The 14,984-nt window shown below is 46.8% G+C and overlaps 5 protein-coding genes across 5 annotated transcripts; 2 read left to right on the forward strand and 3 right to left on the reverse strand.

Annotated features, from left to right (window-relative positions):
- Positions 1-112: 112 nt before the first annotated feature.
- ENP1 (snoRNA-binding rRNA-processing protein) lies at positions 113-4,451 on the forward strand. The gene is made up of 6 exons (XM_062906248.1): positions 113-925; positions 1,027-1,501; positions 3,219-3,496; positions 3,562-3,599; positions 3,659-4,234; positions 4,285-4,451. Exons 1-6 carry the CDS (start codon positions 292-294, stop codon positions 4,396-4,398), a joined length of 2,115 nt encoding a protein of 704 aa, XP_062762736.1. The 5' UTR covers positions 113-291; the 3' UTR covers positions 4,399-4,451.
- Positions 4,452-4,816: 365 nt separating this feature from the next.
- CDC73 (accessory factor associated with RNA polymerase II) lies at positions 4,817-6,664 on the forward strand. Its single transcript, XM_062914180.1, has 2 exons — positions 4,817-5,670; positions 5,732-6,664. Exons 1-2 carry the CDS (start codon positions 5,092-5,094, stop codon positions 6,398-6,400), a joined length of 1,248 nt encoding a protein of 415 aa, XP_062762737.1. The 5' UTR covers positions 4,817-5,091; the 3' UTR covers positions 6,401-6,664.
- A 1,885-nt stretch (positions 6,665-8,549) lies between these two features.
- On the reverse strand, positions 8,550-9,190 carry QC763_603368 (uncharacterized protein; the record flags this gene model as incomplete). Its single annotated transcript, XM_062914179.1, has 3 exons — positions 8,550-8,610; positions 8,672-9,093; positions 9,143-9,190. 3 exons carry the CDS (start codon positions 9,188-9,190, stop codon positions 8,550-8,552), a joined length of 531 nt encoding a protein of 176 aa, XP_062762738.1.
- A 699-nt stretch (positions 9,191-9,889) lies between these two features.
- On the reverse strand, positions 9,890-10,416 carry QC763_603365 (uncharacterized protein; the record flags this gene model as incomplete). The annotated part of the gene is made up of 3 exons (XM_062914178.1): positions 9,890-10,031; positions 10,053-10,102; positions 10,159-10,416. The coding sequence occupies 3 exons, from the start codon at positions 10,414-10,416 to the stop codon at positions 9,890-9,892; spliced, it is 450 nt and encodes a 149-aa protein (XP_062762739.1).
- A 2,938-nt stretch (positions 10,417-13,354) lies between these two features.
- QC763_0091770 (uncharacterized protein) lies at positions 13,355-14,054 on the reverse strand (the record flags this gene model as incomplete). Its single annotated transcript, XM_062906249.1, has 3 exons — positions 13,355-13,476; positions 13,545-13,623; positions 13,722-14,054. The coding sequence occupies 3 exons, from the start codon at positions 14,052-14,054 to the stop codon at positions 13,355-13,357; spliced, it is 534 nt and encodes a 177-aa protein (XP_062762740.1).
- Between the last annotated feature and the right edge of the window lie 930 nt (positions 14,055-14,984).

Here is a 14,984-nt window from a genome sequence, read left to right on the forward strand (position 1 = left end):
TGTGGATGCCAAGGGGCAGCTGATAAGATAATAGCCAGCGATAAGCACAAATGTGGGGTAACTCCGGCCAACCAGGAGCGAGGCGCAATCAGTTCACTTCACTACAGAGTACCCACAATAAACTTTTTTTGGGGAGCACCAAAAACCCAGGCGTTCACTGAAAAACCTCGGGTTGAATCCCAGTCGATAAAAACCAAAGTGCCGTTCTCCCTGAGAGGCACACCAACTGCACCGACACCGACATTATTGAACACATACCTCTTGTCGCGATTCAGCATCGAGACTTCCACTATGCCGAAAGCACCCTCCTCTCTCCCCGGCAAGAAACGCCATAACCCTCTGGCCGACGATTTGGTGGCCACCGGAGTCCTTAAGAACAAGCCCTCAAAGCGAAAGACCAAGGCCGAGCCCGAGGAAGGAGAGAGATATGTCGACTCTCGCGCAAGCAAGAATATCCTGGCGATGAGCCGGGAGCTACTCCAGGAAGATGAGCAGCAAAGCGAAGAAGAAAAAGGCGGAGAACGAGGAGCCTTCGATTTCAACCCGTCAAACTTCGACAGTCGCGAGCAGGATGAAGAACTTTACGGCGAAGACGAAACCTGGGGGGACGAAGAGGAGGAAGTAGAGGAGATTGAAGTAGAGGCTGGTGACCTGGAGGTGTTCCATAAGTTCATCAAGCCCTCTATGGAGGACGATCCGCTCCTTACGCATGGCTGGGATATGAAGGGTGATGGTGGTCAGGAGCAACAACAGGGTGGTGGACAAGATCTGGCCGAAATGATCCTGGCTAAGATCGCTGAACATGAAGCTCAGCAACAAGGCGGGTGGCACGACGACAACCCGGCCGACGAGGAACACGTTTTGCCACCAAAGGTCATCGAAGTCTTTGAAAAGATTGGAATGTTTCTCTCTCGGTACCGTAGTGGTACGTGTGCCCCCCCTTCCCTGTACATTTTTTTCTGTTTTTCTTTTTTTTTTTTAAAAAAAAAAAAGAAAAGAAAGTTGAAAGCTAACCAACAACCCCAGGCCCTCTCCCGAAGCCGCTAAAGGTGCTCCCTCAGATCCCCGGCTGGGAAGCCATACTCCAGGTCACCCAACCCCACAACTGGACTCATCATGCCGTTTTCGCTGTCACCAGAATCTTCGTGGCAGCCAAGGCAAAGGTTGTCCAGCGGTTCATGGAGATGGTTGTTCTTGACCATGTCCGTGAGGATATCTCCGAGAACAAGAGGTTAAATGTACATCTATTTAACGCTTTGAAGAAAGGTCTATACAAGCCGGCTGGTTTCTTCAAGGGATTCCTTCGGCCATTAGTTGCCTCAGGGGTTACTCTTGTCGAAGCTCGTGTCGTAAGTGGTGTTCTCACACGCGTGTCGATCCCCGTGATACATTCGGCCATGGCCCTCAAAGAGTTGTGCGATTTTGCGGCGGAGATGGTTTCATCAAAGAACGAGTCTGTTAGTGCCGTTAACTACCTGATCAAGGTTCTTCTCGATAAACGGTAAACCACCCATATTGTCTGTCTATCTATACAATCTCTAACCAGCATACAGATACGCTCTGCCCTGGCAATGTATTGATAGGTAAGGTACCAAACTTCCCTTTTATATAGACAGAGAAAACTGATGTTATCAAATTGTAGCCTAGTCTTCCACTTCCACAGATATGCTGGACTAGCACGCGATGCCAATACCCACTCGGATCTCCCTGTGATCTATTGGCAATGCCTCTTGGTCTTCTCACAACGTTACCGAAACGATAGTAAGAATCCCTGATTAGCATCTTTAATGGACGTGAATCTCACAGTCTCAGTTTCCGAAGATCAGAGGGAGCTGCTCCTCGACTTATTACTCAACGGCCACCATCAAATAGCCCCCGAAATACGCCGGGAGCTTTTAGCGGGCCGTGGCAGGGGTGTTCCCATTGAACAGCCAACTGTTGCTTTTGATGGCGACGATACCATGATGATGTAGGGTATCATATTTTGGGGATATCATTTTCTCCCTTTAGGAAAGGGCATGGAGTTAGTGGAGTTTAAGGCGTCTCAACATATATTCTGAGGAGCATTTTGTCTGGCTATAGCATCTCATTCAGCTGAAAGATGTGGTTAAACTGTGAGGCTTGATTGACTAGCCTGAGAGTACTTGAAGCGGGTCGGATCATGGCTGAATATGTGCTCTGTGACCTCCCAACACCCCTGAATACCCCTGAATACCCCTGAATACCCTAAGATCCAGGTACCAATACATCGCTGTCGAAGGTCATGACCCTATTGCTCAGCACACTTTTCTTTGAGAGTTATTTTGAAGGATTTGTTGTGTTGAAATGATTACGTGATGTTCCTGCCTGGTTTCAGGCACACACGTAGTGAGAAGGCACATCCAAGTCTGTGGGGACACGACACAGGTGGCCAGTTGGCTTTTGAAATGTTCAAGATTTTCTAAACCTGCCCGAACCATAGATCACCTAAAATCTCCCCTCCTACGTCTTTTCTTCTCATTTATATTAGTTACACTTCTGGATAGATTGGCTTGAACTAGAACCTGCACCACGCAGCTGACGAGACAAGGATGGCCCCGACGAACTTGGGATGAAATGGATGGATTGACGAACAACACACCTTTGTCTGCCTCGTCTATGAGCCGAAGCACACAGGAACACCATCATTCGCCAGCTCCAACTCCCGGATCCAGTGTCGACCCTCCTCGGCCGCCAAAAGATGGGTATGAGTAGGTCTGGTACCCAGAGGGATACTGGGCGGAGAGGCCGTTCAGTCAATCAGCGACACCGCCTAACGGCAAAGGATCGCCTGATCTCAAGATATGGAGACGAAGGAGGCGATCCAGACCGAGCGGCAGCGGCGGCCAAGACAGCGAATCACACACAGCTTCGCCCAAAACCTATCCTCCTGTGCCACCGATTCCCCTACAGACTGCACAAAGCCCCTATCTTTCGGAATGGGCTCATGTCTACTCTCTTCAAAAGCCACACGAATCATCAAGTAATACTATCGAGCAAGAGGGGGAGTGGCTTGCCCCCAAAGGTCGAGGTTTCTTTCCAAGTCTACCGACGATAGTACCAGCGGCCGAAGTCAAACCTGAACCAGGCCTGGTTCGTTCGCACAACTCGTTCGCCTCACTTAGCTGGAACCGACTGAGCAACTCATTGAGAGGCTCACGAGACGTAGGTTATAATTACGGATGGCTGATTTGGTGTAGTTGGTGGCTGATTGAGGATTTACACAAGCAGAAGAAGCGAAGCGAATCCTCGGAACAAGCCCCTGTCGACGATGGCAAGTTTGATGCAGTCAAGAAGTATCTCGATCGCCTGCCCGAGGCGGAGAAGCCGGTCCCAGAACAGAAGACTGATGTCGAACCGAACACCAAGGGCCGTCGTGTGCGCTTTGGAAGAGTGCTGTGGCATCGCCGGAGGTCGACCCGAGCAACGGACAACTCAAACCCGAGCTTGTCAGATGTGGACCGCAAAGAACGACCCAGTATGTGACAAGCACCTTGGTAGATGAACTGACATGAAAGCTCCATCTTCTGACATATCCTGTAGGCGGTCCGGCGATATGGCTGACCCAGTTTCCAGGCGGAGTAAGAACCATCCGTCGTTTCCATACATCCGAACTCAGAAACGCTAACATTCTCTATAGGAGGCAACTCGTGTCCATACTCCGCCCTACAAAGAAGACACAGTCGACGGACGACCGCGTAGTCTCTTCTTTGACGTAGCTCGGCCAAACAGTCGACACGATCAAACTCCATCCGAAACATCCTCTACGCGAGAGAAAGTCGGTATCCGAACCTCCCGGTCGTCCCCATTGAATGTGAAGAGCCGTGGCAGAAGATCGCAACAGAGAAGTTCGGCCAGCGGCGCATCGGGAAGAGGTCTTGGGGGCAGTATCTCGCCGTACAGAGTTCCATCGCCCCGTAAGGCGAAAGAGGATGGCTCCCCAAGTCGGAGCAAAAGCGGACCTGCAAAAACAAGAGAAAAGACCAGATCTCCCCTTGCCACCACTCCAAAAGAAAGCGTCAAAGAGTGGTGGGACGCACCTTTGAGAACGCCAGACACCCCACCTTCTACACCGACACCCCGAACCCGGGTCACGAGAGCAACCACGGGGACAGCGGCGATGTTCAAGTTTGATGTGCCGGAGCACTTGCCCAGCAGTCCCATGTGCCCTGCCAATCCCAAGAATCCCAAGTCATTGGGGAAGGGGGTCTGCGTGGTAAGTTTTGAATCATGGGAAAGGGGATCGAGTGCTGACCAAGGGAATAGTATCATGGGAGACGACGGAGTTCACGTTTTGGGTTGGCGGGGTCGGATTCTTTGCTTTCTCCGAAGGTTGAGAGGGAGGAGGCGGCTTATGACGATGGGAGTAATTCTATGTAATGCTTGATTGACCACGCGTGGGGATGTTCAAAGAATATTCTGTAGTTCAGTTTCATGGAGCAGCTCCGTTTTTGGATGGCTTTGCTTTAGTGATTACTTTACCCTTACGCGCAGTTGTTCCAGAGATGCGCATGATTGCCTTTGCTGTGTAATTTTTGTTGAACGTTTCATAGTATGGCAGAAACTACAGACAATAGAAAATATCCTGTATTCCGCTTATTCTACCGTGAGCTTTTGGTATTTCTCGGTTGCTCGTCACTAACGAGACTGTTGTTGACTTTTGGGACGGGATTCAGGGGCTGGGAGGAAGGGGCAACCAAATGTGGGGCCTTTCTTGGTCTGTCGAGATTGATCAAAGCTCCTCAAGAACAGACGCTCGGGCCAGTCGTCTCTCTCCAAAGTTTCCAGCCTTTCGATGGCTAAAAGTGGGTCGGAATCTGTCGCGCGGCACGCATCTCTGACCTCTGTCGCGCATCTTTAAACTTCAGCCTTGTCGCCAAACTTACCGACCACCGTGGGGCTCTCTCTTCCTCCCGTCTCGATAATTCTTTTTCCGACGCCGCGCGACATACTTCATCTGAGGAGGATTTTTTGTTATCGATTTTATTCCCGCCGCCGAACCCACGTCGTATCAATTGACTGCTCAATAAATCTTGGAAACAAACGAAGGTCGACCAACCACGATTCGCGAAGATGGCCTCCCCGACGACCGATCCCCTTTTGCTGTTTCGGCAATCCATCCGGACGTCGTCACGGATTGTTCCTGTCGCCTCAGCCGAGTCGAACGACGAGGTTGCGCTGTCGCAGGCGACAAATCTGGTGTTTAGTGATGAGGGGAAGAGGGTGGTGTTGCCGGTGGATGTGCAGAGCAGGTTCATGAGCTCAGAGGGGAACTTGATTGACCTGCGGTCGATTTATTTTGCGTGGGTGAATAGGGATATCACGATTCCGGAGTATAATGCTGCGGCGGAGAAGCTGAATGAGGAGTTGGCTGGGGGGAAGGGAGTGCACAAGTTTCCGTTTGTGGAGAGGTTGAATCTGATTGCTTGGTTGGAGGGGGCGGGGGAGGATACGGAGTATATCAAGCCGCTTGTTGGGGGGGATGCGCGGAAGGGGGAGGAAGGGGGGAAGGTGGAGAAGGTTGGGGATGATGGGGGGGTGAAGAAGGAGAGGAGGGGCAAGGGGACGTTGGATCCGAGACTGGCGCAGATTTATGAGGGTGAGAGGAGGATGGGGGATCGGAACAGTGTATTGAGGGGGATAAAGCCTACGGTGGGTGGTTCTAAGGATGGTGCCTTTTGGGAGTGGAATGCTAATATTTTCTGGGGGGTAGGACTTTTCGCATATTCGCAAGCTGGCTGCGCAGTTCATGACTAGGAAGCCGACTGGTGGGAGTGGTGATATTCGGTCTAGCACCAACATCAGCAATAACCCTTCGCTTGCGCTCAATCAGAAACCGGCTAGGCGCCCGGATCCGATTATCCTCTTGTCTCCATCGGCTTCTTCGTTGCTCAGGATGTCGAACGCGAAGGCTTTCCTCGAGGGAGGGAGGTATACGCCTCCTGACCATAGCACACCCCCAACGATGCTTGCTGTGTCACGTATCATCAAGGACATGGACCCCAACCGACCAATTAGGTTCATTCTTGTGGAGGGTCCGGAGAACTTCAGGCCGGAGTACTGGAACCGAGTGGTGGCTGTTTTTACCACGGGCCAGACCTGGCAGTTCAAGAGTTACAAGTGGACGAACCCCGTGGAGCTGTTCAAGCATGTACAGGGTGTGTATCTGGGGTGGAGAGGGGAGCAGCCTCCTGAGAGCGTGAGGGCGTTTGGGCATAAGGTGCTCGCGTGTTCGGTTGAAAAGTGGAGGGATCCGGGTCAGCCGGGGGCGGAGCAGAGCCGGTGGAGGGATCGGGAGGTGGTGGAGAGTATTTGGAAGGCGATTGAGACGAATATGAGGGCTAAGGGATGGAGGAAGGATGCGGCGCCTACTAGCATTTAGGGATGCTTAGGCCAGTGGTACTGTTTTGGGTGGAGGGTACAGAGCGAGCAAGTTTGGTGGTGTGTCAAGGGAAAATGGACGAGAGAAAAACGGAAGCAGATTGTAATTGCGTATATGTACAGATATCGCTTGCTCAAGACATAGTATGGCGTTCAGGAAGAGCATTCGGTTATCTTCTTTTTGTTGGGGGGAGTTTTCTGGGACTGAAATGGGATGTTCTTCTAAGGGCTCATGAAAATGTGTAGCTATAGAGACAAGGGCCATGATAATTTTTGAGGAGTGGGATTGCATCTGATGCTTCTGTATTTAGGAGACATCAGACATCGGTTCGCAAGCCGTGTGTTTGATCAATCCCATACCAGAGTATTTGTCTTGCAACAGCGGACGCCGCGGCAATAGTATAACGTACGATTGTCTAACCTTTACGCCGTTATTCCAGGTCGAAAGTTCTTCGACGAGAGGGATGCCGTGAGAAGCTCGTGGCCGTGTACAGGGCGGTTTAATAACTTGGACAAACTCGGAAAAAAGGAGCGGGTGTGACGTTGGACGAGGCCAATATCGCAGTTCGGGGTATCATGTTTGCAGAGTTCAGAGCCGCATTACGCGTGGCCTGATGTGATTTGCATGCTCCGGAAATGGGACGAAGGAAAAGATGGAGTGGAACGATAAAGTTAGTTCGATAGAAGTTTAGGACATATTGGAGTTTCTCTGTGTTTGGCACGAGTAAGTTGTTGTTACTTGATTGTTTTTACCTTATGAGAGAGGAGAGGAAAAGAAAATTGACAGAGGCGTGTAGTGTGCAGACATGCCGACTGTCAGGGGCAAGCATACCACAACCAGGAGGACGCTAAGCTGCAGGATGGGAATGGGTTTTTCAATGATAGGATTACCTTTTGGTCTTGTGAATATGCTCAGGAGGCAGGAGCGTAGAAATAGGATGTTCTCTTTGGTGGGTGATAGAGTTTGATAGCTTAGCTAAGGTATTGTTTTTTTGTATAAAAAAAAGGAATAAAAAAGAAACCAGTGAAACCGTGATAAATTCTAGCACAGGTACCTACCTGGAAACAAGAAACCAAAAGTGGTGATATAGTAGCTGAGTCAAGAAGGATGTCTCAGAATAAATTGCTCTTGGGATATCATGTCCAGTTTTGTGGCTGACATTCAACGGGTACACCCGCCAGGTGGATGGTGTAATGGTCAGAGGCGTTTGCCTCAAAACCATGCTCAGAGAAACTACCAATTGCACTAAACGGTTCGGTTGGGTCAGGATCGATGGCTCCTACACCGGGACATTACGCTCCACTGGGTAGGTCTCACGGGTTTGACTCCAGCAGGAGCAGAACTTAGTCTTTTAACATTGTTTTCTAAGCTAGGTAGGCAGCTTTCTTGCACCAATTGCCTGCTTTAACAAATTGTTTGGCCTACCTACCTACTTCATATTCACTCGCTTTAAGTCCCTTGGTATGCTTGCTACGTACCTACATACCTATCTGTCGACTTTTTGAGAATCTACAGCTGGAATGAGAGTGTGCCAGACTTCAGTTTCGCAAAATTCAACTTATCGCAGCAAACGCTGAAAACAACGACTCCCTTTCGACACATCCATTTTGGAGTATCATATTAAACCTTTTCAGGAGGCTTGTCTGACAGTTGAGAGGTGTGTTTTCTCACCACAACGTACCACTATCGACCTCATGCAACCACTCGACTGGACCACTTTCAAGAACAACGTTGCTGTCAACGCAAATAGCAGTCACCACGAAAGCTCCAAAGAGGATGTTTTGTGGTAGCAAGTCTCCACGAAAAAGGAGCCATCAATTTGGATGACTATCTAGATAGGTAGGTGAGGCACCTTAGTAGGGAGCAAAGACCCATTAAGCTGAGGCATATGATAACCAAGCCCAGCCCAGCCATCCCTCGTGGCACCAGCACTTCAGCAACCACCGACATCCACGGCGACATGCCACTTCTCATCAATACGCTCTATCTGTCCCACAACCAAGTCGTCGTTTGGGTCGTCGATACCCCTGTCTACATCGAAGTTGCTAGCACAAATATTCCTTACTCCCTTTGACATGAGTAATGCCAGCCTGGAAAACATCAGAGTCGTCAAAAAACTTCCTAGGTAACTTAACTTTGTTGCACTGATTCACGATATAACTTGCGCCGGAGGCGATTTCCAGCCAGGAAACCTCTTTCTCGAACTTGTTCTGTAGGTTTCCTTAGGATCAGTAACAGCACACAGCATAGGACCAGAGGGATGATACATACGTTATTGCACAGTAGATGGCAAAATAGTATGAGCAGCTAACACGACCACAGTTTCCGGGTCCTGGGCCATTCTTCGCTGTGCCACTAACCCCCAAAAGGTACCGGATCCCTTCACGGATGCGAGCGGTATCGGCGGAGAAAGGGGGGAAGTTGGGATTTGTGCAGTTGGTCGGGTCGAAGTTGATGCGCAAGGGCTTGGAATCGGCCTTTACGCCGAAGAGGGCAGAGTGGGCGGCATGATGGGCGGCAGACTGGGCCAGGAGGGCGGCGTTCCAGCCGGAGTAATCGTTCTCCATCTTGGCGACGGCCTGCTCGATGGTGCCGGTGAAGCTGACGGTAGCGCTGCTCTTATTAGCAGGGTTGATGAGGAGATTCCAGGTAACATCGGGAATGTTGTCAGGGAGAGTATAATCCTGGGCAATCTGTCTCGCATGTTAATAATGCTTCAAAGAAAGGGCTGAGATGTCATACCCCGAAGAAAGCCAGGGCGCTGGCCACGAGAGTGATGATGGAAATCATCTTGTGATAATATGTTGATTGCCTCTGGGCTTGGTGAAGAGAGGGGAAGACTGGGATTCTGGTAGAGATGAGTTGTATAGAAGAAGAAAAAGGAGAACTCAGCGAGGGAGAAGGCGAGATATATATACTACTTACTGTAGCTCACAGGGTGGATATTGGAGCACATGAGCTGTTTGTATTCACTTGTTGGCAAACCGAAGAGGGTTGCTCTCAAATGGTAGGCAATGGCTCCCTGCTCCTGCTCACCTATAAGGATCCGTTGGTTATCGGACGATGCGGTAAGAGCAGCAACATAGATGTGTTTGTTGAGCTCGGTATAGATGGGATGGTACCCAGGTAGGAGCATAAGGTCTGCCAAGAGTTAATCCGGATCAGGTGAGTTCGGTATCGGTGAGTTGGTATCCAAGTAGGAGCAGAGTTCTAAGAAAAGCCGGTGAATCTGGAGCAGTAAGATACCGCCCCTCTGTTCGACAACGGAATCATATGCTACGGGCGTAGGGACAGAGAGCGACCACCTCTCAAGCATGTGACAAAAGTTGAAATAAAATCGGGGACATGACAAAGTTTTGGCACCTTTGATAATATCTTCTTCGAGAAAAGGCATCAATTTGTGTTAATCTCTATCTAATGTGGAAGCACTCAGAGATCCCAGAATCACAGACGACCTCAGCCAAAGCCATGCCTCATTGTGCCAAGCCCTTAGCACCAATCCCCGCGAACGACGACATACCAGCCGTCGTCAAAATCAGCATGTCCCTCGACGGTCATATCTCCCTCTACAAAGGTTTTGTCAGCACAGATACGCCCACTATCCTTAAGAGGAGTGATAGACTTGCGCTTGCTGCATTGGTCAACAACATACTATGCGGCACCAGCGATCTGAGTCCACTGGAGCTCCTTGTAGAAATTGTTCTGCAGAGCCCCTGAGGTTAGGCAACCGAAAAGCACGCGCGGACGAGAAAACATACGTTATTACACCAAATGATGGCAGAGTTCCACGAGCAGCTAACGCGGCCGCAGTTCTCAGGCCCTGGACCATTGACAGCCGTGCCAGAAAGACGGGACAGATACATGACACCGATCCCAATCTGGGTCCTCTTAGCATCGCCATCCCCGGGGACGTTACAGTCGTGTTTGATGGGAATGTCGGTCTTGTCACCGGCCGGACTGGAGATGGGGTCCTGGGCCATGAAGGTCTCGTTCCAGCCCGGATAGTCGTTTTCCATCTTGGCAACAGCTTGCTCGATAATGCCGGTAATGGTTACGGTAGCGCTGTTATCGTCGGCGGGATTGATGGGCAGGTTCCAGATAACATTGCGGACATCTTCAGCGACGGAGACGTGGACAAGCTGTCTTCTGGTTAGTAATATCTTAGGTTGGATGACAAGGAAGTGGACCACATATGGATGTGGCCCAGGTAAGTTTGAACTACCCAAGCCATCTACCCACATTAAACCCTCCATAACCCTGGACCCCCCGATATCAACACACACTTTATATTCCACCCACAGAGACCAAAAATGAAGCTTTTTTTTTACTTTTTTTTGCTCCAGGTACCCACTAATAGCTAAATATACCGAGGAGGATATTAAAAATACCTAAAAAGACATTGCCGCTAGTATAAGCTAGCGAAAAGCGTCTAATAAGTACGGGATTCTACGTTCCACTTTAAAGCACTATATTAATAGTACTCTATTAAAGAACCTTGTCTATAAAAACCAATAGCGATTTTCTTACGGTTAAGAAAACTTTATTATTTAATAGATCTTTCGTTAAAAAAACCTTAATTACACTCTTACCTATATTAATATAAAAGCTTTAGCGGCTACTTTATTAATTAAATAAAGCGATTTTAATCCCTTTAATAAATATTAAATATCTTACTTTATTAACCGTTATTCCGATATTAAAATAAAGGTTAAAAAGAAAATTAATTATATTAAAGTTAACGAAATTACTTTAAAGAATATTAATAAGTTTTTTAACTTATATTTTACCGTTAATTAAAATAAGTTTAAATATAAATATAACTATAATAAGGTAAATATAATAGAAAATTAAAAAAAAAACGGTTTAATTATTAGGTTTTTAAAGCGGGATAAAAAATCTATATACGTTAAATAAAATAGAAAAAGGATCTAGACTATTATACTTAAATATATTTTATAAGACGAAAGAGTTTTCTCCTCCGGGATTATTTTTAAAGGTAAAGACCTTTAAAAGTAATAATTTAAGGACTAATTAAATAAAGATTAGTATATAGTTATATTAAAAAATAATTAAATTAATAATAATTTTATATTTAAAACTAAATCTAAAGATCTATTAAAACCTTATTTTTTTATTTATAATAATTATAATTTATATACTATTAACGACTTTATAATCCGGTACTATAAAAATAATATTTTTCTTTTTTTATTCCCTTATTACTTTTACGTCTTTTAACCCCTTAATATTAATTATTTTTTTAATATAAAAAAAGCGTATAAAAGGTTTATAATTATAAACGATATTTTTATTAATTATATATTTAACGGTAAGGTTGACTTAGTTCGGCTATATAATTTTATCCGTAAATAGGGTTTTAAGAAAAATAATATTATTAGCGGTTAGCGTAAAATAGGATTATAGTTTATATATAGGCGTAAACCGCTTTTTTTAAGCTAGGTAGTAATCCCTATAGTACCTTTTAATCTTTTTTTAAAAATATTTACTTTTTATACCGTAAGGGATTTTTAAGTAACTAAAAAGGTTAGGGACTTATTTAAGAACTATATACCGGCCGGAAAACGGTTTACGGTAAAAACTTTTATTAATATTATATTTATATTAAAATTTAAAGTATTTATTTATAAAACTAATACGGTAAAGTACTAATAGAACGCTTAGAAGGCTTAGGAAGTAAGAAAAAAGCGTAAGTTAAATAGAAAAGACTTAAATTCTAAATTTATAAGGCTTTATAATTTAGAAAAGGCCTATATTAAAGGGAGGGTAGTGGAGGAAGAAGTGGTAGTTAAGGAGGATATAGAGTAGCTAGAGCTAGCCCAGCCTGTGCGGCGCAGCGCACGTCATCGGGTTCAAACCAGACGTAAGCGAGAAGCAGATGTAATGTCTGACTCTGATAGTGATTGAGCTATATTTTGGTATAACTTCCATAGAAATTGACCCAATATTAGTTTTGTTGTGGCCAGTGTGAGCATTCAGGGGTAATCTCAACAAGGTTGTGTGGCTGGTGTGGTGGTGGTGGACCAGATCCACATGTGGTCCATTTCCTGGTCATCCAACCTAATAAATGCCTAAAGAAATGAAGAGGTATTACTCTTAAGAGAGCCAGAGCGCTGGTAGCGAAGGTGATGAGGGAAATTATCTTGTAAACCGTGAGGTGTCAGGTTGTCTGTGAAACTTTTATTGTTTTTGGTGAAAATGGGAAACTCAGTCCAGAACGTCGAAGATGTACATTGCTACCTGAAGCCCACCAAGGATCTGGCTGGAGCACCCGATGATGGCCTCTGCCCACTGCCAACTTTCTGGTAGGTATAGCATCCATTATCTGCCAGCTCTCGAAGAAAGTCTCCACCTAAGGCAACATGTGTAGGGCTCGTGATCCCTTCTGTTTAGATAATGACGTGCAACTTGCTCGTTGAGGCTAATATCTTGTTGAATCAAGAAGCAGGAGCATGCTAAGTGGCGGAAACCCGTTTTTTGTTCTTGATAAGCAAACTCCACGGTATACAGGTAAGAGGTTAGGCGTAGCTCCTCTTTCGTCGGTGTGCCTCCTGTGGACTTTAACTAACATCTCAAAACACTAACCTCGTTCCCAAACCAAGGCTATCAAACTCTCGTTTGTGAGCTGTGTATCTTAAATACCTTGGTCATAATCTGCGGGAGGACATGGGTTAACCCAAGGGCTCGTGTCGCAATATTCTAACTTACGGCGCTAAGTAATGTCTAATCGGGTCGTACTTGCCTTACCGGCAGTAACTTTGGGTGCTTCCACCTTCTCCCCAAGCGCCTTCCTTCCTGCCTTAGGCCTTGATAACAACTGTGAATTCACAAGGAAGGTACAAGACGGTTCTAAACCTTCCTTCACTTTTGGTTTCAATACAACATGGTTATCACTCAGCAAAGTCAGAGAAACCCATTCCCATAAAAGACAATTTATTAGTTCCCCCCAATATCTAGATGCTCTTCGCAATACTTTAACACTGAGAAATGCTCTTTGCGGACGATGACTTCCCACTTATCATCGTAATCGACATGCCGTCTCATCACGTTGACATTGACTAAAACCCACGTTAGTCGAATCCGCTTCTAACCCCAGCCAAAGTCGGTAACAACACAGAGAACTTACCGTTAAACCAGCATTTATAGGTTATATCACGGGCAGCATCGGCAATGTCATTCCACTCAAGCTCCTTCTCAACGTCATTCTACACCTCACATGTCAGAAACCAGCCAAACAAAACCCTTCCATAGGAACCCACCTTGTTGCACCAGATAATGGTGGAATTCCACGAGCAGCTCACACGGCCGCAGTTGTCGGGCCCAGCTCCGTCTTCGCCGTGCCAGGAACTTTACGGAGGTATTGAATCCCGTCCCTGATGGCGCCTCTGTTAGCCCAGCCTTCATGGTCAGGACGGCAGTTGAAGGTGCCATTTTGAAGAGGCTCCTCATCATCTCTATCGCCATCAGAGGGGTGAGGGTCCCTCGCCATGAAGGTAGCGTTCCACCCGGGATAGTCAGTATCCATCTTGGCAACGGTATTTTCGATAGTGCCGGTGATGGTTATGGTAGCGCTGTTGGGGTCGTTAAGGTTAATGGGGAGGTGGAGGCGTGGGCGACCTGATTGCCATGTTAGCATGGTTTTTGATAGAATGAAGGGTGCATACTCCAAGGAGCGCCAGGGCGCTGGCGGCGAGGATGTTAAAGGAGAGCATCTCGTGATATAGGTTGGATGACATGGAAATGGGCCACCCACGGTAATGGACCACGCCACGCCCCCACACCAGCCACACAACCTTGATGAGATTACCCCTAAATGCTTACACTCCCCACAACAAGACCAATATTGGGTCAATTTCTATGGGAGTTATACCAAAACGAAGCTCAATCACTAGTCTGAATCAGACATTTCGTCTGCTTCCCTCTTGCGCCGAGTTTGAACCCGATGACGTGCGCTGCGCCGCACAGGCTCGGCTGGCACCGGCTGCTCCATATCCTCTTTGGGCACCGTTTCTTCCACCACCACCCTCCCTTCAATTTGGGCCTCTTCCAGTTCACAGAGCTTTATAAACTTGGAATTCGAATTTTTTCTATTTAACTTGCGCCTTTTCCTTGCTTTTTAGGCCTTATAGGCATTCTGTTACTACTTTATCGCATTAGCTTTATAGATCGATATCTCTAATCTTAAAGTAAAATATAGTACTAATAAGATTCCTTACGTTAAAACGTTTTCCCGCCTCTATAGCGTTGTTGAGTAGGTTTTTGACCTCTCTGGCTACCAGGGAGTTTCCTACGGTACGGAAAGTAGGTAGTATAGAAGAGAGATCTAACGGTACCGCAGGAACTACTACTTAGTTTAAAGAGAGTAGTTTACGCTTACGTATAAGCTATAAGCCTATTTTACGCTAACCGCCGGTAATATTTTCTTTCCTTAAGCTTTACTTGCAGGTAAAGTATTAAAATATAGCTTTTATTTATAGATTTTACAATATATTTAAGCCCTGTATATTACAAGGCCTTAGAGGCAATATAATAGCTTAAATCAGCAGTGTTTAGAGACTATAGTTAC

The sequence above is a fragment of the Podospora pseudopauciseta genome, chromosome 6 (genome assembly GCF_035222475.1).
Source record: "Podospora pseudopauciseta strain CBS 411.78 chromosome 6, whole genome shotgun sequence".
Classification (NCBI taxonomy): Eukaryota; Fungi; Ascomycota; class Sordariomycetes; order Sordariales; family Podosporaceae; genus Podospora; species Podospora pseudopauciseta.